Source organism: Panthera onca, chromosome C2 (genome assembly GCF_046562875.1).
Source record: "Panthera onca isolate mPanOnc1 chromosome C2, mPanOnc1 haplotype 2, whole genome shotgun sequence".
Lineage (NCBI taxonomy): Eukaryota > Metazoa > Chordata > Mammalia > Carnivora > Felidae > Panthera > Panthera onca.
The window spans coordinates 4408938-4431130 of NC_138347.1; the positions used below are offsets into that span (position 1 = coordinate 4408938).

The 22193-nt window shown below is 53.0% G+C and overlaps 1 protein-coding gene across 2 annotated transcripts in view; it reads left to right on the forward strand.

Moving 5' to 3' along the window:
- Positions 1-6048: 6048 nt before the first annotated feature.
- The window catches only part of TMPRSS2 (transmembrane serine protease 2), a 35817-nt gene continuing 19672 nt past the window's right edge, over positions 6049-22193 (forward strand). The window contains exons 1-3 of one of the 2 annotated variants that reach the window (XM_078452752.2): positions 6049-6181; positions 14953-15023; positions 17183-17405. In XM_078452752.2, coding sequence (XP_078308878.1) covers positions 15009-15023; positions 17183-17405 — 238 coding nt within the window. In that variant the 5' untranslated portion in view covers positions 6049-6181; positions 14953-15008. Of the gene's footprint in view, positions 6182-6223; positions 6347-14952; positions 15024-17182; positions 17406-22193 lie in introns of those variants that run through there. The other variant, XM_078452753.2, reaches the window with a different exon arrangement.

Consider the following 22193-nt stretch of genomic DNA (forward strand, 5'->3'; position numbering starts at 1 on the left):
AATAATGACAGACTAGTTTCTTCCTTGGAAATTCTCATCAGGTTAATTTCTCACCCTGGCCAAAACATTCCGTACAACGCTGAATAGAACTGGTGTTAGCAATAATCCCTTTCATTTCACCACGGAAGGTGATGTTTGTGGAGATTTTTATAGATCTCCTTCATCAGATAAGAAAGCTTCTTTTTATTTCATCTTTGCCAAGGACTTTTATTTTTTATTATGGAGGCATGCTGAATTTTACTGAATGTTCTTTTTAAATCTACTAGGGAAGGTTTGTGATTGTGTTGAACTATACTGATAGCTTTTTTAATGTTAAAGCAATAGTTTATTCCCAGGAGAAATCCAACCTGATCACAATCGTTTTTTGTAAAGTGTTGGATTCATTTTGTTAATGTTTGTTTAGGATTTTTACATTTATATTCATGAGTTAGATTGGCTTGTAATTTTCCTTGAACAGTCTTTGCTGGTTTGGACCTTGATAAAGAAACGAATTTTTTGTTTGTTTTTCGATTTCTTGGAAGAATTTTTGAAAGACTAGAATAGGAAGTTACTTAACTGTTCCTTTAAAAGATTTTTTAATGTTTATTTATTTTTGAGAGAGAGGGAGAGTGAGTGGGCAAATGGAAGAGGGGCAGAGAGAGAGGGAGACACAGACTCTGAAGCAGGTTCCAGGCTCTGAGCTGTGAGCATAGAGCCCGATGCGGGGCTTAAACTCACGAACTATGAGATCATGACCTGAGCTGAAGTCGGATGCTCAACCAACTGAGCCACCCAGGTGCCCTCTTAACTGTTTCTAGCAATTAACCTGGAAAATCATCTGGCCAATTATTTGGTGTAAGCGTCTACTAATTAATAAAGACTGCTCATTATGTTGTGCACAACTTCTATATTTTTACTGATGTTTATTTGTTTGCTTGACCTTTGATGGCTATGAGAGAAGAAGGCAGATTTGTAAAGATCTCATAACTGTATAAATGTTCCTTTATACATTTTTGAAAACTCTGTTGTTAGGTATATATAAGTTCACAACTATTATATTGTCCAAGCGATCTGTTTACTTTATCATTATAAGTGACCCTCCCTTATTTCCAATAAAGCCTTTTATTCTCAGATCTATTTTGTCCATTATTAATAAAACCAAACCAGCTTTCTTTTACATATGTCCATTCTACAGATGTCTCATAAACAGCATAGCACATGTCTTAAAAATTAGATGATCAGATAATTTATATATTAAAAAAATCCATTCCTATTAACTGGACAGCATAGAGCATTTACATGTAGTATGACTACTGATGAATTTGCATACACTTCTACATGTATACTTTGTGCTTTCTATCTGTCCTGTTCTTTCTGGGTTCACTTTTCCTCCTTTTCCCCCCCTCATTCTTCTTTGCTTCATTTTGTTTGATTTCATTTAGTTCTTTCCCACTTATTCCCTTTTTTCCTCTTTGCAGTTGGACATATCAACATATACTCTATTTCTTATTCCTTTGTAATTATCCTTTTAACAAGCATATCAGCAATGTCTAATGTTAATCAGTATATTTATTCTCCTCCAGAGGAATCCAATCATTCAAATACGTTGATCTTGTTCATTCCACTGGGGATACCACTGTTTTCATGCTATTATTTTCTGATATTTTAGCTCTATTTGTTGTTGTTGCTGTTGTTTCTACTCTACCTTTGCAAATTACACATTATCAGGGGTGCTGCTTTTTGTTGCTTTGGTTTTTTTTTTTTCTTTGAGAGATAAAGAAAGAGCAGGGGAGAGACAGAAGGGGGGAGAGAGAGAGAGAGAGAGAGAAAGAGAGAGAGAGAGAGAGAGAGAGAGAATGAGAATCCCAAGCAGGCTCCATGCTGTTAGTGCAGAACCCCATGCAGGACTCAATCTCACGAACTGTGAGATCATGACCTGAGCTGAAATCAAAAGCCCCACATGGGACTTAATCCCATGAAGCACGAGATCATGATCTGAACGGAAGTCAAGAGTCAGACGCTTAATCGCTTAACCAACTGAGCCACCCACATGCTCCTCATGGGTGCTGTTTTATGCTGTCAATGTTGTTTAGATTTATCCACATTTTTACCACGTCCTTGGCTCCCTCCTGCCTCTGTGTGTCAGTCTTTCCTTCTGGGATTATTTTTCTTCTTCCTGAACTACATCCTTTTCAAGTTTCCTTCTTGTGGTCAATACTGTCTTGATTTGTCTGGGAATGGCTTTTCCCTCTTCCTTGAAAGAAATTTTTTTACAGGATATAAAATCCTGGGTTGCCAGTCACTTTCTCCAACACTTTGAACATTTGATTCCTTCCTATGCTGCCTGTCCTGGGAGGGGGTGGGGTGGGGAAGTCTTCTGCTCCAGGAGGCTTTTCGGGTTTCCTCTTTATTTTAAGGGTTCTGCATTCTTACTATAGGATGTTTAACTATGGATTCCTCTTTTTCCTGCTTTGGATTTGTTGTGCTTCAATAATCTAAAGATTCATGACTTTTATCCATTTTAGAAAAGTTTTAATCATCACTTTTACTTCATTCTCTCTGTTATCACATTTTGGAGATCTAATCAGACCTATTTTATTTATTTATTTTTTTTTAAGTAGGCTCCATACCCAGCAAGGAGTCCAACATGGGGGCTTGAACTCACCACCCTCAGAATGAACACCTGAGCTGAGATCAAGGAAGACCCTTAACTGACTGAGTCATCCAGGAGCCCCCAGACATAGTTTAGATCTTCTTCCTCTATTCTCCATACCACCTAGCTTCTTTTTCATACATTTTTAAAGATAACTTAGTCCTTTTGTGTGCGTTATGGATAAATTCTCCAGGTCTGGGTCATGGATCCCCTCTTCAGCTACTGGAATGCTTCTTTTTCTTTGGACGTTCTCTTTGGTGTTTCTCCTTGCAGGTCTGCTAAGTTATTTTTACAGATCCTTGCTTCTTATTCATTTGTAGAGTCTCTCTTTTTTAAAATATAGCGAACATACTTATTTTCTCATTTGTGTCTAATAACTCCAGTAGCTATGGTCTGATTCCACGGCTTGTTGTTCTCGCTGACTTTTTTCCTAACGCCTTCTATTTGTTGTTTTAAACTAAATTAATGCTCTCTTTAATTGTGACTGTATAGGACTCCCCCCCCCCCCCCCCCGTGCTGAGGGGTGACGAGTCAGGGTCATCCAGAGAAAACAGAACTAACAGGATAGATCCACCTCTCTCCTCTCTCTCTCTCTCTCTCTCTCTCTCTATCAGAATCAGCTCATGTGATTATGGAGGCCAAGAATCTGCTCTCTGCGCGCTGGAGAACAGAAAAGCCAGCGGCATGATTTAATCTGAGTCAAAGGTCTGAGAATCAAGAGCACCAGTGTTGGAGGGCGGGCATACATGGATGTCCCAGGTCAGGCAGAGAGAGCATACTTCGCCCTTCCTCTGCTTCCACATGCATTGGTGAGGGCAGTGCTCAGTGTACTAATTCAAATGCCAATTTCTTCCAGAAGCACCCTCACAGCCACACCCAGGAACAATGTTTTACCAGCAAGCTGGACCTCTTTTAGCCCAGTCGAGGTGACACATAAAATCAACCAACACAAGCAGCATTCCACGAAAGAGGATCCAAGTTGGCTCTGGCCATCTGCTGGGACATCCCCAATCTAGAACCACCTTAGATTAAATTCTTGGCTCGATGTTTTCTGGTCACCAAGGTAGTGAGAATTTAGGCTCAAAACTTAAACTGTCATAGGAGGACCTGTTTGTAGTTACAAATTCTCAGGGGAGTATTATTCCTTCTCTACAGAGAGCTAAGACTAAGATACAGACAAGTTTGTTGGTCATCACCTTCCAGTGGGATGGATAGCAATTTTTTCTTTGCATCCTCTTTCTTTCTGAGAGAGCTTTGTGTGTTTTGACGTGCTGTGGTGGTATCCTAGCCAACTTCCCACCTTGCTGAAGCCTTTGACTTTGCCATTCACCCTCATCCCCTGGGCGTAAAGCTCTTCAGAACATTTGATGGCTTCAGGATGTGTGCCACTGTGGCTCCTTCCTCCCTTCCCCGGATACAGACCCACACTTCACTTTTGTGTCCGGGAAGTTCCCAATTCTTCTTGCAAATTCGGCTGTAATTTTTTTAACGTGTACTTATTTTTGAGCGGGGGGGCGGGGGGGGGGCACAAGATCCCAAGAGGGCTCTGCACTGACAGCAGTGAGCCCAATGTGGGGCTCGAACCCACAAACCGTGAGGCCATGACCTGAGCCGAAGTTGGATGTTTAACTGAGCCACCCAGGGGCCCCAGTGCAGCTGTAATTTTAAAGGACATTAACAGGGAACCCTGGGTGGCTCAGTTGGTTAAACGTCCAACTTCAGCTCAGGCCATGATCTCATGGCTCGTGAGTTGGAGCCCCGCGTCAGGCTCCGTGCTGACAGCTCAGAGCCTGGAACCTGCTTCGGATTCTGTGTCTCCCTCTCTCTCCCCACCTCCCCCACTCATGCTCTGTCTCTCTGTCTCAAAAATGAATAAACGTTTAAAAATATTTTAACGAAAAAAAAAATTAAGGTTCTGCTTTCATTGTATCACAGCTACTCCCCTTGGTAAGCCATTCTGATTTGCCGCCTGTATCCATGAAAGAGGTGGCAACGTGGGCCTAACTTGGGAGCCGATGTGATGCTGTGGTTCAATGATGCCATGAAGAGCTGGTTTTCTAGTCTTCTCTATGCTGTCAATTTGGAAGGAGGAACTTTCTCCACTGCACAAGGCAGTAGGTTTCTGGACGTTCCCTGAGAAGAAAATCCCCAAGCCCCTCCCCTAAGCCCCTCACCTCACGGGCCATGAGCCAGTCGTGAGCTCATCCCTGAAGCAGGAATTCTGGCAGGGAACGGGACAGAGCGGCTGAGCCGAGACTGGCCACATGGCCACCTCCAGCGTGGAGGTCAAGTTGGCTCCCAGGCTGATGGTCAACTCCTGGGAGGTGTGTCCACTCCAACAAACATTCCCCGCAGCCGTGCAGAGAAGGAGAAATGGACGTTGCGAGAATAACCAGCAGAAGAGGGATGAACACAGAGACACATGTGCCACCTGGTGTGAAGGTGGACTAGGGGGTTTGCTGGAACATGGGCTCATTTCTGGACAGCCCCGAACATGCCATTCAAAACCAAGATAAGTGAGTGGCCAGGAGGAGACCATCCGACCCGACCTATCTGTCATTCACAACCCCGCCTGGGCAATGTCCTCTACTGGGGACAACCCGGACACCTGTAAAGTATGAGAGATGGGTGGGTGCCGGGGAATATTTGGGATGGTCCCCTCGGTGGCTGTGAGGGTGGGAGACAAAGGAAAGGTCGGGAAGGGAAGAACTTACTAGGGAAGCCCAGCTCCCCACCAAGGAGTCATGTGAGTTGGCAGGAGGTAGGTTTTCTTCAGCTCCCACTTTCTCAGAAAGCAATCCATGTTTTGTGTATTGCAAACTTGGAAAGAGTTCCTAAGGACAGGGAAGAGCCTGCTTTCTGGACGAAGGTTTATCTCCCCCGCTTTCCTCCCCCCCCCCCCCCACCCCTTGTCCGTGATGCTGGGCAGCCCTTTCACCACTGCTGGGGACAAGGGGAAGGTGGGGGTGACTTGGGATCCGAAGGCAAAACAAAGGCGGGCACAGGAGGGCTGGAGAGGGTCCTCGGTGGTCCTTGCGTGGGGACAGAGGCCACACGCTCTGTCCAGGAGCTCCGGGGGGGGGGGGGGGGGGCTCCAGCGGGGACTCAATCACTGCCCCCCCAGAAGTTCCCTCCTTAACCCAAACTCGAGACCTCGGGGCCCCAAAGCGCTCGCAACGGGGGCGGTCCAGGGGACGTGGGGAGGGAGGCGCGCCCCTCAGAGCCCTACGCCGCCCTCGGCCCTCCGGGGACCTAGCCGGAGCTCCAAGGGGTCCACCCCGCGGGCGGGGACCGGGAGAGCGCCCCGGGCTTTCCCGGGAAGAAACTCCTCCTCCCGCCGCCCCGCCCCGTCCCCTCCCGGTGCCCGAGGTGCCCCGGGACCGCGTTTAGGGGTGTCGCCCTGGGCGCTCCGACACCGCCTCCCGGGATTAAAGCGGGGACTCCGGGCAGAGGAAGACGCGAGTTCCGCAGGAGGCCGAGGAGGCGGAGGAAGAGGAGGAAGGGGAGGACGAGCCAGGGGCGGAGAGCGCCGGGCGGGGAGCCCCGCAGGTGAGCGGCGCGCCGGCCGGTCTCCCGGCGGAGTCTGGGGCGCGGGTCCCAGGCGCGAAAAGAAGGATCTGGGTGCCAGGGGACAACCCAAGCGTCCCCCTCCCCCCCGCGCTGGGTGGCGGCGTCTGGAGGTGAGGCCAGGTGTGAGCAGCGCGAGCGCAGCAGGTGCGTCCTCCCGCCGGCGGGACGCCCCGGGCAGGGCCGGGCAGCGCGCCCTCGGTGGGGGCCGGAGGGGGCCGGCTTCGCGCAGCCGGGAACGTCGCTCCGCGTCCCTGGCTCTTTGGTCGGAGCAGAGAGTGCCTCGGGGTCCCTCGGGGTGGGTCCCCTCGGCCAGAGACGGCTCCAGGACCCCCCGCCTTCTGCGGCCCCGGAGCTGGGGACCAGGGGTGCGCCTTTTCCTTTGGGGGGATGAGGAGGACGGAGCGTTGCCTATCCGTTTCTTTGTTTCGGGAAAATCTCTGCAGCCCCGAAGTGTTACCTGAACTCCTTCTACTTCTTGGTTCCCTCCCGAGGTGGGGAGAAACTGGAAACTCGCTGTAGATTCCGGGAGCGATACCGCCGGCGCGGCGGGGACGGCGGGGACAGGGCCCAGAGGGCCCCCGGGCGAGGCGCGAACGGCTCGGCCGTTCCGGGGAGGGACTGGCCCACAGCCCGGATCAAAGCCGGGCCGCCCGGGCACCGGGGTCCGCAGGAAGCCGCCCGGGAGGAGCGCTCCTGGCTCCGGCCCCCCCCGCGCTCCCTGCCGGGGACAAGGACGGGGCCGCCCCGGCGCTCCGGTCCACCGCACGCCGTCAGGCCCGGACCTGGACAGTGGCTGCGGGGCTCAGTGCACCGGCCTGGCCGTGGACAGGTGTCCTGCCCCTGGCCCCACGTGCTCTGCGGAAGAATTGCCTTATGGCCCCAAAGTTCGTGCGTCCACACCCCAGAGGGCATTTGCCAGCCCAGAGCCCTGAGCCGGTGCTGAAGCGGTCGCCCCCACCCGAGGGCACAGCCAGGTGGCCTGGAATCCCAAAGCCCGAATCCCTTTTCAACCCACAGGGGAGGCGGGGAGCGGTCAAGAGGAATCCTAGTGGCTCATTTGGGAGGGAAATGATAGCTGGGAGGCCGAGGTCCATCTGGTGGGCAGGCGTCACCAGGGGCTCGGCCCTGACACAGCGGACCCCTAGATTCCAACTGGTGCAGCAGTTCCGGGGCTCAGATGGGCACACCCAGGGGGGCGCTGGCCTTTGTGCTCCTGGCCTAGCAGCTACAGAGCCTCACCAGGCTCATGGAAACTTACAAAGGCCGCCGGGAGGGAGTTTTAAGGTGTTCAGGAACCCTGAAGTGCGGGTTGTTGACTTAGCCTGGGAGGTGGGGGGAGGTTCTCCCGGAAGTGAGGCCGGTGCCAGCCTCCCCTGAAGGCCGGTAGGGGCTGGGAACGGGGACAAAGATTACCCAGGCCCAGGAACCTGGGGACGCAGGCTCTCAGGCTGCTGCTGCTGGGTGAGGCAAAGGGACCTGGTGGGCCAGGTCGGGTGGGGGGGAGCCCCAGGAAGTCGCTGGCTTCCTTTTCTCAGCGTTTCCAGAGGTGAGGCCTGCCTGCCTCCCTCCACCACGGCAGGCCTTACTGGGGGTTGGGGTTACCAGGAAAGGGCATGGCCCAGCAAGCAAACGCTCAGCCCAAGAGTTGGGGGGTGGGGGGCGTTCCCGCAGTGGAGACCCTCTGCCTGGAGATCGGTCACTCAACTCCTTCCTCTGTTTTTGTTTTTTGTTTTTAAATATCAACCCGGGAGCAGTGTGGCCTTTGTTCTTGGCTTGGATGAGTCAGGCCAAGCCACTTTTCCCTTCAACATTCACAAGGTCAGGCTTCTCCTAACAAGGCTGTGTTGTTGCCAGAGCCCCGGACGCTGCTTGGAGCTCGGGCCTCGCACCCGTGGCTGGCTCTGCCCTGGGCTCAGTCCCCGGAATTGCAGGAGAAAACGGGGCCGCACTGGTGTTATAATAATAACGGCAAACCTGGATGAGGCGCTGTCTTCCAGCCAGGTGTCATTCCAAACTCTTTGTAGCGTACTTAATTATGGGGAAACTGAGGCAGAGAGGTGAGATACTTGCTCCGGGTCCCGTAACCCCTGGGAAGACCTGGGGAAGAAGCCAGGCTGTCTGGCTCCTTAGGGCTCTGACAGGTAGTGCGGCTGCCTTTCCTTCCTCTAGAAGATGGGAGTATCATAGAAACCGTGTGGACAAGGGCTCAGGGTGCTGAGAGCGGGGCCCAGGGAAACCTCACGCGGAAGGGACTTGCTTGGGGGCCAGGCTCGTTCCCCCTATCCTAATACTGGAGCACCTGCCCACAGCCTCACCTGGGCTCGGTGCTGAATCTTCCAGAATAATCCAGGCAGACATGTGCAGGACTCCTCCGCGGGGAGAGCCGAACTCCCTGGCTATTGGGACATTGAGGGACAAGACTCAGGCGAACATGTGCAGTAGACGAGGAAGCCCAGATACCTGGGGGCCTACCCAGAAGTGCACAGCAGGAGCCCAGGCCGGTGGCTCACTCTTTTCCACCCAAACCCGTGGCAGGGGTCCTGGGAGAGCTTCCTAATGAGATCGAGGTAATTGTCCTGGTTCCAGTCGCTGTATCAGACTGACAGCGGGGCGGAGCTTGGGAATATACTTTCCTAAGCTCTCCAGAAAATCCCAGGGCTTGGGGGCCAGGGGCAGGTCTAAGCCTTGATAATAGGAAAATTGGCAGGGTCGAAGTTAGTGGGGACCAGTTCGGTTACGTACAGGTTGGAAGCCGGCCTCTGGTGAAGGCGGTGAAGGGCGTCTGGAGAGGCTCTCGGGGTCTGAGTGCTTTTCCATGTCGGTTTCCTCTGCTGCTCTGGATCTCCCGGGGTCATCCTGCTTCTCACAGCTGCTCGGCCTTTGCTCGCCCTCCCCGCCCCACCTTTCCGGGGCACCTGCAGGGACCTGATGACATTGGGTCCTCCCAGGGTGAGTTGGTGGCCTCTGCGGATGGGGTGTGAGGGCACCACATACCTGAGCGCTGAGACCTGAGTTGGGAAAGCACCGTGAGTCCCATCCTGGTTTGGTGCTGGGGACCAGCACCATCTCGGGCCATCTCGGGGAGCCCCGGCTTGTACGCCTCCAGGGGTAGTGGGCCAGGGGTAGAGGGCCTGGGTAGTGGGCCCTCTGTGCTCTGGGCCACCCTGGCCTCAAGTACATGAGGAATCCTGGGGAGTAGCAAAGGGCTTGGCTGGTCATACAGGCAGTTTGAGGGGGACGCCGTAGGGGCAAAGCTGGCCGTCAGGAAGGAGAAGAGCCGGCCAGGGAGTCTGTCTGTCCCGGCCGGCCACTGCATGGTGGTTGGGAGCAGAGGCACCAGCACGTATGGAAATGCCACGGTCACGGGCAGCCTTAGAGGCATCGGGGGAGAACAGCAGACGCCGATTTTCAGGTGGGAGTGCGGGCAGTCGTGTGGACTGTGAACGGTGTGAACTTTGAAGAGGGAAGGTGGCCCAAAGACATGCTCGTAGAGGCGAGGCCAGGAGGAGGAGGACAGGGCTTGCTGGGTAGAGACTCAGGGCATTTTGCTGGTGTGGGTGGAGCTCAGCCGTGGGCGTCCCCGCTGTATGAGGGTGCAGGGGTGTGGTAAGGGAGCACAGGGCGTTCGAAGGGCACCACGTGTCGTAGCGGCATTCTGGAAACTCGTGAGACGGCAGGAGAGGTTGGGGCCTCAGGGGAAACCGGCAGGAGGCCGCGGCGTCCAGCAGACATCCGACAGAGAGATCTCGTCAAGCGAGAGCTGAGCTGGAAGGAGGCGTGGCCTGGGCCTCACGACCACTGATGGGTGCGCGAGGCAGGAGACCCAGCATCGGAGTCTCTCCAGGTCACTGCTCTGCGAGGGGCCGTCCTGGCAGGACCCCACACCTGAGCTCATTTCAACCCTTGATCTGAACTCCGGGGACGTGGGGCCTGTTTTCCAGGGGTGCTGGGTCATTCTTCGGGTGTCTGACCTCAGGCAATAAGAGTTCATTGTCCCTGGCCCCCCCAGTCAAAGCTCAGCACCCTTCTAGAATACGCATGGACCAACACACGTGGAGAGCCCACCTGCCAGTCTCAGATCAAACATGCTTCCGTTTGAGGAACTCTGTTCTCTCCAAGGCAACTAGTTGACTATTTAAACTTCCTCACTGTTGGAAATTTGGTTTCCCGGGATTGGGTTACACCTGCCTTTCTGATACCGCTGACCGCTTTGATTCTGGCTGCGTCCTTTGGATTTACACAGACTAAACTGAATGTCTCTCGCACATGACAGTCCCTTCGCTACAGGCAAGCAAATCTTAGCTGCTGTCACGATGTGATTGTTCAGTGCCTAGCGTGTGTTGGCCACGGTGTTGGAAACGGACACACTTGGTCCTCGAAACAACCCTATTACTTTATTATCCCATTCCACAGATAGACTTGGGCAAGGTCTTCAACCCTAGCCGGGGCCTTTGCACGTCTCGGGACTCCTCTCTCCTGCAGGGACCCGGACGCCTCCCCAGCCGGCCTGTCACATTAGGTGTGCACTCAGTCTTGTGCACCTGGGCCCGTGAGGTCCCCCACGTCCTCACCTTGGAGGCTGGTTTTGTCCAGGTGCAGACTTTCCGGTTTGCGCTGTCCCTCAGATTCCGTCTTACTCCTTTGGCCTCTGGAACTCAAGAACTATCGGAACGCTTTCTTGTATGCTAGTAAGCTAACAAAGCTTAGCTGTAAGAAAAAAGACAGAAAGAAAAAAAGGGACCCGACCCAATTCCTGCCCTAAAAAGTTTGTAATCTCAACCGGGACAATGAGGCATTCATAGAAAAAGAAGGATGCGGGCAGAACCTCTCCTGAGGTGATGACTCTGCCTCTGTGTGCCTGCACTGTTCCTGTGTGAATCACCACGTAGGCCTTTTGTCCGAATGTCTTATACACGTTCATGTTGACTTGCTTCTTAAACCCACCACTGTCTGATAATTTGCATCTAACAGCACTTTGGATTTGGGCGGGGGGGGGGGGGTGGTTAAACATTTTTTTAAGTTTATTTATTTATTTTGAGAGAGAGAGAGCATGAGCAGGGGAGAGGCAGAGAGAGAGAGAGAGAGAGAGAGAGAGAGAATCCCAAACAGGTTCTGCGCTGTCAGATGCGGGGCTCGAACTCGCGAACCGCGAGATCAGGACCTGAGCCAAAACCAAGAGTCGGACGCTTAACCGACTGAGCCACCCAGGCGCCCTGTAACGGCACTTGTGATTTGACGCAGTGGTTGAGGCATAAAGGGGCTGTCCTTGATCATTTGTTCATTGGATAAGGAGTGTCTGTCAGTATTGCTCGCTTCGAAGTTTGAAGAAAGGGGTACAGGGGTCAAGGAAGGGGGGCCTCAGAAAGCAAATGCTTTCTGAGATTTCCAAAGAAGAAATTTATCGCTTGGAAATAGCTTCGTCATGTCACGGGGTGCAGGCAGGACTCCACGGCACGGTCCTGCCGAGCAGTGGCCGGGCAGGTGCTCGGGGTGACCCAGCTCTCTGCAAAGAGAGCCCCGAGTGACCGAAACCACCGTGTCGTGTTGTGTGACTCAAGTGGACCTTTCGGTGCCGGCGTGGGGAGCTGGCCGAGGACAAGGAGGGGCTAGGAGCTTGGTCACACATCTGCTCTTTGGTCACTTAAAGAGAAAAGTGCTTCATTATGGCTGACTTTCCGGAATCAAGGACAAGCATCTGTGTCCTTTAAATGATAGGAAAGGATGTTTGAGAAACCACGTCTCTCCCCATCTAGGCTGTCTTGCTCGGCTCAAAAACCAGTTGAAGAGCTTTGCTTGGCTGTGGAAATGCGTAGGGGTTTGTGTTTGTTTTGGTTTGTTGTGTGTTTTTGTGACACGTAACCTTATTTCTACACGTGCCGGTTTTGAAGATGAACCCGACCCCGTGTGGCCTCCCGGGCGGGGCTTCTTAGATATCCAGTTCCAGAGTGAGACCCTGCCCCTTCCTTTCTTTTCAGCCAGAGAAAAGTACAGGCAGTGTGACTCCTGTCTTCTGTTCCAAAGTCCGGGGAGGCTGATCTGGGCGCACCGGGTGTTTCTGGTTCTAAGGTTGTGTGGCTCGTGGGATCTCTGGATGAGATAGGATTATCCTGTCGTGACTTCTGGGTCCTGTGGCTTTTACGGGATCATTCATGGCTGTGGCCGCCTGGGCTCCTTCCTTCCCTGGCTTCCTCGTCTCTCTCTGTTAGGGATCTCGAATGAACAAGGAGCATGGATTTCGAGCGTTGAGTGATCATTCCTTTCAGAGGGCTCTCAAACCGGGAAAGACGCCAGAGGGATCAGATTTTCATTTCCTGAAACTTCACCCAAACCTATAACCGGTGAGACAGCTCAGAGGCGCGGGGAGCCGGAAACCAGAGGGCTGAGAATGTTTGCTTAGGGGAGTGCTTCGCAAAGTAACCTTGGGGATGTGCTGTGATTTTTTTCCCCCAACTTGGACCAGAGGGGAGCGGGAGACACTGTATGTGTTGGGGCTTAGAGCCCTTGTTCTTCAAGGGGCACGCGTAGGACAGGTGGATTTTTTTTTTTAAGTTTACTTATTTGAGAAAGAGCCAGAGACAGAGAGAGAGAGAGAGAGAGAGAGAGAGAGAGTCCGAGAGAGAGGGAGAGAGAGAATCCCAAGCAGGCTCTGAGCTGACAATACAGAGCCCAACTCGGGGCTCTGACTCACGCGTTGTGAGATCATGACCTGAGCCGAAATCGAAAGTCACTTAACCAACTGAGCCACCCAGGCGCCCTGGACAGGTGTTTTAATATGTGATCATCACACCATGTAGAGGCTTCCATGGGGACCCTCCCAAGTGTATACTGCTCAGGTTTCTTTCCTCGTATCTAGAACAGCGTTGCCCCCTTTTGATTTTTTAAAGTGAAAAAATCCCACAGCTATCCCTGTGGACTCACGCGTGTATTTTGGCTCTATGTGAACAGTAAAGAAATGACGTGGTGCCTGTTTATCGTGACCCGCTCAGGGAGGTTTCCCAAGATTACAAAGCCACCCTCACATTTTCCTTTACAGCAAGTTAACGTGCGTTTTGAGTTTGACGAGTCCAGTGATGATCGTGGGCCGGAGCGTCGCATCTCGCTCCCCTGGGGTTTCGGGGCGGGCGGACTTGGCCGTTGGGGAGAAGTACCCAAGGCAAGTCTGCAAATGCCTCCTCTCAGTCCCCAGCCCCCCAGCCCCCCAGCGGCAACATCTGTCAGCTTTATAATCACTTTTATTTAACAGAAATGTCTGCATCTCTGACCTTGCTGCAGACACCGAGGGCTACATCCGTATCCACTCATTTCACAGCTCATCAACCCGGTAGTGGGGGCTGCTCTGATCTCCTTTTGTGGATGAGGACGCTGGGGCATGGGAACGTTAGCTGACCTGCCCCAGGTCCCAGGTCCCGGAGGGGACGGGCTCACCCACTGCACTGTGCTGCCGGCCGCCGTTTGAGCACCTGCTGTGTGCCAGGCACTTTACAGGCCGTGTGAAGGCCAGAACTTTCTCACTGGGAGCACGGTCTCGTGGGTGGAGGGCTTGGAGGGCCATTTCTTGCAGTGTTCTTTGGCCGTTCCGAGACAGCAGGGAGGGGCCCAGGGCAGCCCTTCCTGTGCCCACAAGAGGGAGGGAGTGATGGCCGAATGGGGGCTTTACTATAACGCATCCCGTGTGGATGGTGTTTCCAGAAATTGCTGTCACAACTGTTCACAAACCTCTGCAAACAAAAGCGCCTTCTTTTCATTACCGCCAACCTCAGAAACGATCAAAATGGTCAGTTCCGAAGTGTTTTTTTTGGATTCGGGGTAGTAGGTGGTGTAATGGGCGCTTGTGGACGTGTTTTACGGAGGGTTTTTTACGTGTGTTTATTAAGAAGTGGGAGATTCCACATGGCTTATTTGGAAAGTCCGGTGTGACCTCCCTCGGGTACTAAGTTCGGGACCACGTGCTCTCCGGGGGACACCTACCTCCCCAACCCCCACCCCGTCCCCATGGGCGCTCAGCAGGAGCGAGGGAGGGAGCCTCTCCTGGCCAGCTGTCGCTTGCTTGGGCCCCCTCATGAAATCCTCACGGGGTGGGGGGGGGGGGGGGGGCGCCTGGGTGGCTCAGTCTGGCTTCCGCTCAGGTCACGATCTCGCGGTTTGTGAGTTCGAGCCCCGCGTCGGGCTCTGTGCTGACCGCCGTTCCTGATTCTGTCTCCCTTTCTCTCTGCCCCTCCCCCGCTCACACTCTGTCTCTGTCTCTCTCTCCAAAATAAGTAAACGTTAAAAAAGAAAAAAAAAATCCTCACCGGAACGGGACCGTGCCCGACTCCATATCCATTTCTGTGCCAGATTCAGAGAGGTTCAGGCGCTGATGCAGTGATACCTCCAGGTATCAGGGGTATTGCCACAAGCTGACCCCAGGTCTCTGCCCCCCCGTTAACCTCACCTGAACTTGAGGGTCTGAGAGGCACCTCGTGCCTGCTTCTATTGCCGGGATCCTCTGTTGCAAGAGGCAGCCTGGGGACGTCTGGCCAGAGCCGTGTTAAGCGTCGCTGGCCTTGGACCCTAAAGCAGGCAAGCACCAGGCTCCTTCCGCCTGTGCGCGGGGAAGAGGCGGGTGAAGGTGAGGGCCAAGGTGAACGGGTGGAACTTCTGTTTCTTCCGGAGCTAACTCTCACCTAGAAAGCCTTCTGGTTCTTTCCCCATGGGCCTCCTAAAAACTCACCGGTATGGAAGTACCACAGTCTTATCATTCTGTCTTCTAGGTCGTCTTGAACGTTCCGGATCTCTACCATTACCTGATGCTGCTGATAAACTCAGGATGGCTTTAAACTCAGTAAGTGGTTGATAATTACCTCCCCAGCCTTTTCTTCGTGCCCTTAATTCCTGCTGTTATTTTGTGAGGTGTGTGCTGGGCAGCATTTTAAGAGCTGGCCCCACGGATGCTGGTCGGGGCCCTCTCTCGGTGAGGCTGGGCGGGAGTGCGGACACAGCAGCTGCACCCCTTGAGAGCGCCCCAGAGCTGTGGGGCGGTTGTGGGGTATGTGCACTGCTCACTGGGGCCACTTCTTTTCCTGCCCTGCGGGTGGGTTTCAGGATAGGATGTGTGGAAGGAAAAGGGGCAGGAGGGTGCCCGGAGGGAGGCAGTCCCAGGGAAGGACAGCAGACCCCTGTGCAGCCGCGTGTCCTGATGACCCGGGGGAGGCTGTGACCGAACGGACCACTGGGCTGACCATCCCTCTCTCTGGACGCCCCCACCGCCAGCAACTCTGGAGACTAATGCAGTGTCCTTATCCTTGGTCCCCATTATCTCTCACTGATTTATCTTTTTTTTTCAATATATGAACTTTATTGTCAAATTGGTTTCCATACAACACCCAGGTGCCCTCCTCACTACCCATCCCCCACCCACCTCTCCCTCCCACCCCCATCAACCCTCAGTTTGTTCTCAGTTCTTAAGAGTCTCTTATGCTTTGGCTCTCTCCCACTCTAACCTCTTTTTTTTTTCCTTCCCCTCCCCCATGGTTTCTGTTAAGTTTCTCAGGATCCGCCCAAGTCTCAGTGATTTATCTTATACCTGGGAATGCACGCGTTCAGGGCAGTTGTGTGTCATAACAGACATTTCCCGTATCTTCTATCTGGAGAATAGATCTTTACGCTTTTTCCCCTTTAGCCATTGCTGGTAGCTACTGTCACCGGATCCATTTAAAACTTCCTATCCGCTGCACAAGGCTCTGCGGGGACAGGCCACTGTGCCTGCTACAACCTTCCCTGGGTGGGACAGCATGTTCTTAGATGCTTCCGATAGAGACCAAACACGTGTGCTTTTTTTTTTTTTTGCCTCTGGTGCCCCATTTAGATTAGAGATTACACTGTTTCCCTTTCTGTGCACTGCTCTGGTTCAGAGCTACAGTCTTTGAACTTCTGAAGGAGAGCGTCAGTGAGTTATTAAGCAGAGGTGAACCCTGAGAGCCTGCCTTTGGTGCATCGCTGTATAATCCCGCTTCCCTGGAGGCCCCGCTTAAAATGCTAAGTGTGGTGCCTCCTCTGCTCGGAATACCAGTCCTGTCGGAGACCATGGTCCACAAGAAACGGAAGAAATGAATGAGTGGGAAGAAGGCTAGGGGGGCACACGTGGCCTCCCAGCGTGGCCCAGCCGGTGGCCGATTAAGGAGGACGGATACAGAGGACACGGTGGGGGTCCAGGCGGGGTCTTGAAGGGGCAGCCGGGAGAAGGCGGCGTTTAGGCAGAGGGAGAAGAGAAGGGCATTCGGAGAAGATGGAGGGAGCCGGAAAAAAAGCTCGGGCTGGGGCAGCCCCGTGCACACCCTGTGCGCTGAGACCCAGCGGTTGCCCTCAGGGCGACAGAACCCCTCAGGCTCCCTGCGGACGTGCGTGCCCACAGCCCCCATCCACAAGCTATTTAAATGTCCGTTAGTAAACGGTGACACGTCTTTGTAAGAGACGAGGAGATAGAAAAAGAACTTTTAGAATAGCATGTATAATGTGGACCCTTAGGTAAATTTCTTAGCCTCCATCGTTCACGTTCGTCTCTGCAAAATGGGCGCATCCGTCAGTCATCCCTGCACCATCGTCGGGGGGTCCTGCTTCCAGGAGGTCGTGAATGCAGGTGCCTGGCTGCCGCTCAGATACAGCCGGTACTGTTCCCCTGAGAATCTCCGTCTCTGGGATTGGGTATTGACCCATTCCCAGACTCCTGCACGTTTTTTCTTTAATTTACATTTTATTCTTCACTAAATTGCGGCGTTGACCGTTACTCGCTCTTTACTTCAAAAAATGACTAGTGAGCAAATACAAAAACCATTGACAACTAGCTGGAAGTTCTGGCTAGCTTTTACTGCAGGTAAGTTCCGTGTTCGGCCCGACAGGAGTCTGCAGCAGCCTTATCAGTACCTTGTCTGAGGACGCGGGTGGGCGTGTAACCTTTAGGGCAATTGGGGTTTTATGTGATTCATCTTCTTCTTCATTGTTCAGGGGCCCCGGCCAGATGTCGGACCTTTCTACGAAAACCATGGATACCAGCCTGAAGGCCTGTACCCCCCGCGGCCCGCCGTGGTCCCCAGCGCCTACTCGGTGTATCCGGCTCCCTACTACCCGCCCGCGGTGCCCCAGTACGCGCCGAGGGTGCTGACGCATACTTCCACGCCCAGCAGCCACACGCAGCCCAAGTCCCCGTCGGGGACAGTGTGCACCTCAAGTAGGACCCCTTTGCATCTACTTCCTACAACAGTCCAGGCGCTGGGGCCTGTCTTCTCCGGTGGCTCTGTCGCTCACCGTCCTCCGTCTGCCGGGGCTCCCCTCTCCCTCGCTGTCCCTGCCCTTCTCGCCTCAGCCTCAGCCCGCTGCAAAGCCCTCTCTTCACTTTCCTTAACCCTCCTGTCGCAGCCTTGTCCCCACGCAGGGCCTCCCTGTCCTGCTCTTGCCTGCGGGGCCTGTCGCTGGGTCTTGCGGAATGAATGGTGAGCTAGGCCACGGGAGTCACCACCCACCCTGTCTTTGTGGTGTGGTTCCCTGGAACAGCGAGTCGTGTTTGAGATGCGGGACAAGGCCTCTGTGCTCAGCGAACGAGGTGGCTGGTGTGGTTGTCTCGTATCTCGTGGCTTTAACGATCTCGTGGAGGGGGGGCGGGGGGCGGGGGCGGGGTGCTGGGTGGCTCAGTCTGTTAACCGGCCGACTCTGATTTGGGCTCAGGTCCTGATCTCACAGTTTATGGGATCGAACGCGGAGCCTGCTTGGGATTCCCTCTCTCTCTCTCTCTCTCCCTCTTTCTCTGCCCCTCCCCTGCTCACACACACTCTCTGTCTCGAAATAAATAAACACATGGGGCACCTGGATGGCTCCGTCGGTTAAGCGTCCGACTTCGACTCAGGTCACGATCTCGTGGTTCGTGGGTTCGAGCCCCGCGTCGGGCTCTGTGCTGACAGCTCGGAGCCTGGAGCCTGCTTCGGATTCTGTGCCTCCCTCTCTCTCTGCCCCTCCCCTGCTCACATTCTGTCTCTCTCTATACATATATATATAAATCTCAAAAATAAGCTAAACCTTAAAACATTTTTTTAAAGTACACATTTAAAAAAAAAAAAGTAAAATAAAAAAGGATCCCGTGGACACAGCAGAGCAGGTGTAGACCAGGTAAACGAGTACGGGTATTAGTGACGCAACAATTCGCATTTTTGTCGACGGGGTTTTTGTTTTGCAAGCACGCATGTGCACACAGCTTGTACGGTCAAAGATTAGCAACAAAGTGCATTTCCACCTGCCCCCGCAGCGCATCGCAAAGCACAGAAGTGAGTCCCCGTGGCCTGTGCTGCTCGAGGCTCCGCGTGCACGTCTCTGGACCCCTGTAGCCCTCAACCAGCGCCGTCACCCTTAATTCCTCCCCGACGCTTCCGTCTGCTTCCCCCACCCTTCGCAAATGGTTCTTGTTCCTTCCTCCTCTCGTCAACCTCCACTTTTTTTTTTTTAATGCCAATTGTTGAGAGACAGAGACAGAGTGCGAGCGGGGGAGGGGCAGAGAGAGAGGGAGACACAGAATCGGAAGCTGTCAGCACAGAGCCCGACGCGGGGCTCGAACTCAAGCCATGAGATCGTGACCTGGGCCAAAGTCACATGCTTAACCGACTGGGCCCCCCGGGCGCCCCAACCTCTACTCCTTTTTATTCCCACATCTCCTACCCTTCAGTCCTCCTCCTCCTCCTCAGTTACCCCTTCTCCTTTCCTATACGGTTCCCTCTTTCCCTCCACTGGTTCTTCTCGGATCAAGGAAACACCCGCCTCTGCACTGATGTCTTTCTGGTGGTAGTTGGGGAGGTTGAGACCGTGGTTCTTAATCGGGGCTGATTTTGACCCCCACGGACACTGGGCAGGGCCTGGTCGTTATAACTGGGGAGAGGCTGTGACTGGCAGGTGCCACGGATGCTGCTGAACACCTGTGGTGCACATGACAGCCCCTCGCCACGGAAGACCCGGCCAAGATGTCAGTAGAGCCGCGCCCAGAAGCCCCGGTCTTAGTTCATCATGGTGGTTGGAAGGAAGCCAGGGTGTAGACGGCTAGGGAACTCCTGACAGTGGTACCTGCCTCCCGGAAAAAAGGGGGTGGTGATCAGAAACCAAGGGTCCCCTCTTGAGGTCAGCACCTTGAAAGGGCAGGCAGACAAGGGGCGCCCACTCACCTGACACCCACATTTCCACTGTTCTGGGGGGAAACCTGGTGATGACAGCCAATTGGACAGGAATCTGCATCGTCCTTATCAGTGACTTTATAAGGGAAGAACATGAGCCTACATGTGTGACTTTGCATTACAAAACTGCCCTTTAAACTCAAAACCAGCTGAGTGAACCTACCTTTCTATTTTTAAGACCTTTTTTAATTGACTTCTATAGACGCAACAGACATTTTATAAGTCTAATGTTTGGCCTTGGAAATATTTTTTTAATTAACAGACCATTTTTTAGAGTAGTTTTTAGGCTTGCTATTTTTAAGACCTTTTTTATTGGCTTCTATAGATGCAACGGACATTTTATAAGTCTAATGTTTGGCCTTGGAAATGTTTTTTTAATTAGCAGACAGTTTTTTAGAGTAGTTTTTAGGCTTACCCAACAGCAGGGCGCAGTCCCTCCTACCCCTCTTACCCCCAAGTCTGTCCCCTCATCTTGCCGTAGCGGGCCCCGCTCGTTACAATCGATGAACCAATATGGATACATTGTCATTAAAGTCCATAGTTTTACATTAGGATCACAGTCTTTCCCTTGTGTGTCCTGTGGGTTTTGACAAACGTACAGTGGCCTGGCCATCATCACAGGAAAGAACGGAAGTTTCAGCACCCTCAAATAGCACAGATTCGGGAGTGCAAGGGCCATTTGGGGACATAATGCATCTATTTGCTGTAGCAATGGTCCTAAATGTTTCACACTGCGTCCCAGCACGTGCACTGCTTAAAGACTGGGTTTTGGAGGAATCGGGGCCAACAGTCAGTGATGCAGATGCTTGGTCCTGGGCTCGCTAGGGCCGAATCAACGGCAGACCGAATCGATAACGACGAAGGGGCATGGGCAGTGAGTTGTAATTAAACCCAATAGTAGCACGGTTGCAAACCAGCCCCGAGTCAGGTCTGGACGGACCAGACGCTGACTGCAGGATGCCTGTCCAGCGAAGGTGGGATCGGGGGTCCCGCTGCGCACCTGCTCCTAGTGAGAGGGGGGCAGGTTGCCCTCTGCCCCTTGAGAGGTTCAGAATACTTAATAGTGCCTAGCTCACTGGGCACGTTATTTTATCCTAGATCAAACAGCATATTGGGAAGCTCCCTGAAGCGAGAAACTGTCCTTGGCTAACGGGTCAAACTGGCCATTTGGAATTTCCCCTGTGAGCGTCCCCTGCCTCTCTGCCCTGCCCAGTTCTGGTAACTTCAGGGCTCTCCTCAGACCAGTGGCCTCCGCCTCCCTTGTGAGCCTGTTAGAATTGCAAATTCATGCCTCCCCGCCCCCAGTGGAATCCGAATTCCTGGTGATCGAGGCCAGGAACGCTGGTTAGCAGGCTCCCTGGTGATTCCTAAGAACATGATAACAAGATGAGAGGTGTGGCTTTGAGCCCAAACAGATGGGCCAGCCCTAGTCGACCTGACTCCAGAAGCTGAACTCTCGCCCCGGGTGACTTCCAGAAGCACAGACGTGTACAGGTGGGGTTCCCCGGGCCTCCAGCACCCTCCGGGACACCCAGGTGTCCCATAAACAGAGGGGGTCGGAGGGTCTGTTGAATGCCCTCTCCGCCTCCCTGCCCTCTGCCTCTCTACCCTCTGCTCCTCACCCCCCACCCCGGAGCCACTAATTACTGGGTGTGCCGTGTCTGGCCCTGCCCTCTGAACCTTGGCTTACACTCTGACCAACAACGGGCCCCTCGTTTTGTTTTGACTAGAGAACGCTGATGACCCTCTGCAAATGACTTTATTCGTAGCTGAGGTGTGAGCTCAGTGCTCCTCCTCCAACCAAAAGGCTGATGTCAGCACTGCCCCATGGAACGTTCCGCAGTGATGGGAATGTTCCACACCTGCCCTTTCTGTACAACAGCCCCCGGCCCCGTGTCTGTTGAGCATTTGAATTTACGGAACTGTTTAATACCCCTAATGATACGTAACTGAAGTGCAAACAGCCACGTGTGGCTGGTGGCTGTCGAACGGGATGCTGTGGGTCTGTGGCATCCATTCGCTGACCTGCCTTGAGTAAGACAATTTATTCTACCTTGAACACCAGCGCCAGGGAGGTGATAGTTTGGGGACATTATTACTGCTATCTTACGCTTGTATTTTTTTTTTAATTTTTTAAAATATTTATTTTTTGAGAGAGAGAGAAAGAAAGTGTGCAAGCAGGGGAGGGGCACAAAGAGAGGGAGACAGAGAATCCGAAGCAGACTTCAGGCTGTGAGTTGTCAGCACAGAGCCTGACGCGGGGCTCGAACTCACAAACCGCGAGATCATGACCTGAGTCGAAGTTAGTTAACCGACTCAACCACCCAGGTGCTCCTATGCTTGTAATTACTAAAACAAGGCATTTTCCCTCTTTGGGGCAATTTTTTACATTAATCACTTATGGGACTATTTTAAGAAGATACTTTTTTTTAAAAGAGCTTAACATAAGTGTATGTTACTTCATATCATGGCTTCCTGTTTTGCTTTTGTGCCCTAAATCGCATAAAATTGAGTGCGCGGAAGAGGTTGAGACCTCCCAGGATGCGTTCTTAAAATTAAAAGCCTCATTTTTAAGTGGATAAAAAGTTATCATGGGGCACCTGCGTGGCTCAGTCGGTTGGGCATCTGACTGTGGCTCAGGTCACCATCTTCTAGTTTGGGGGTTCGAGTCCCACAGCGGACTCTGTGCTGACCGTGTGGAGCCTGCTTGGGACCCTCTCTCTCCCTCTCTCTCCGCCCCTCCCCCACTTGGCTTTCTCTCTCCAAATACATAAATAAACTTAAACAAAGTTATTATCGCATGATAT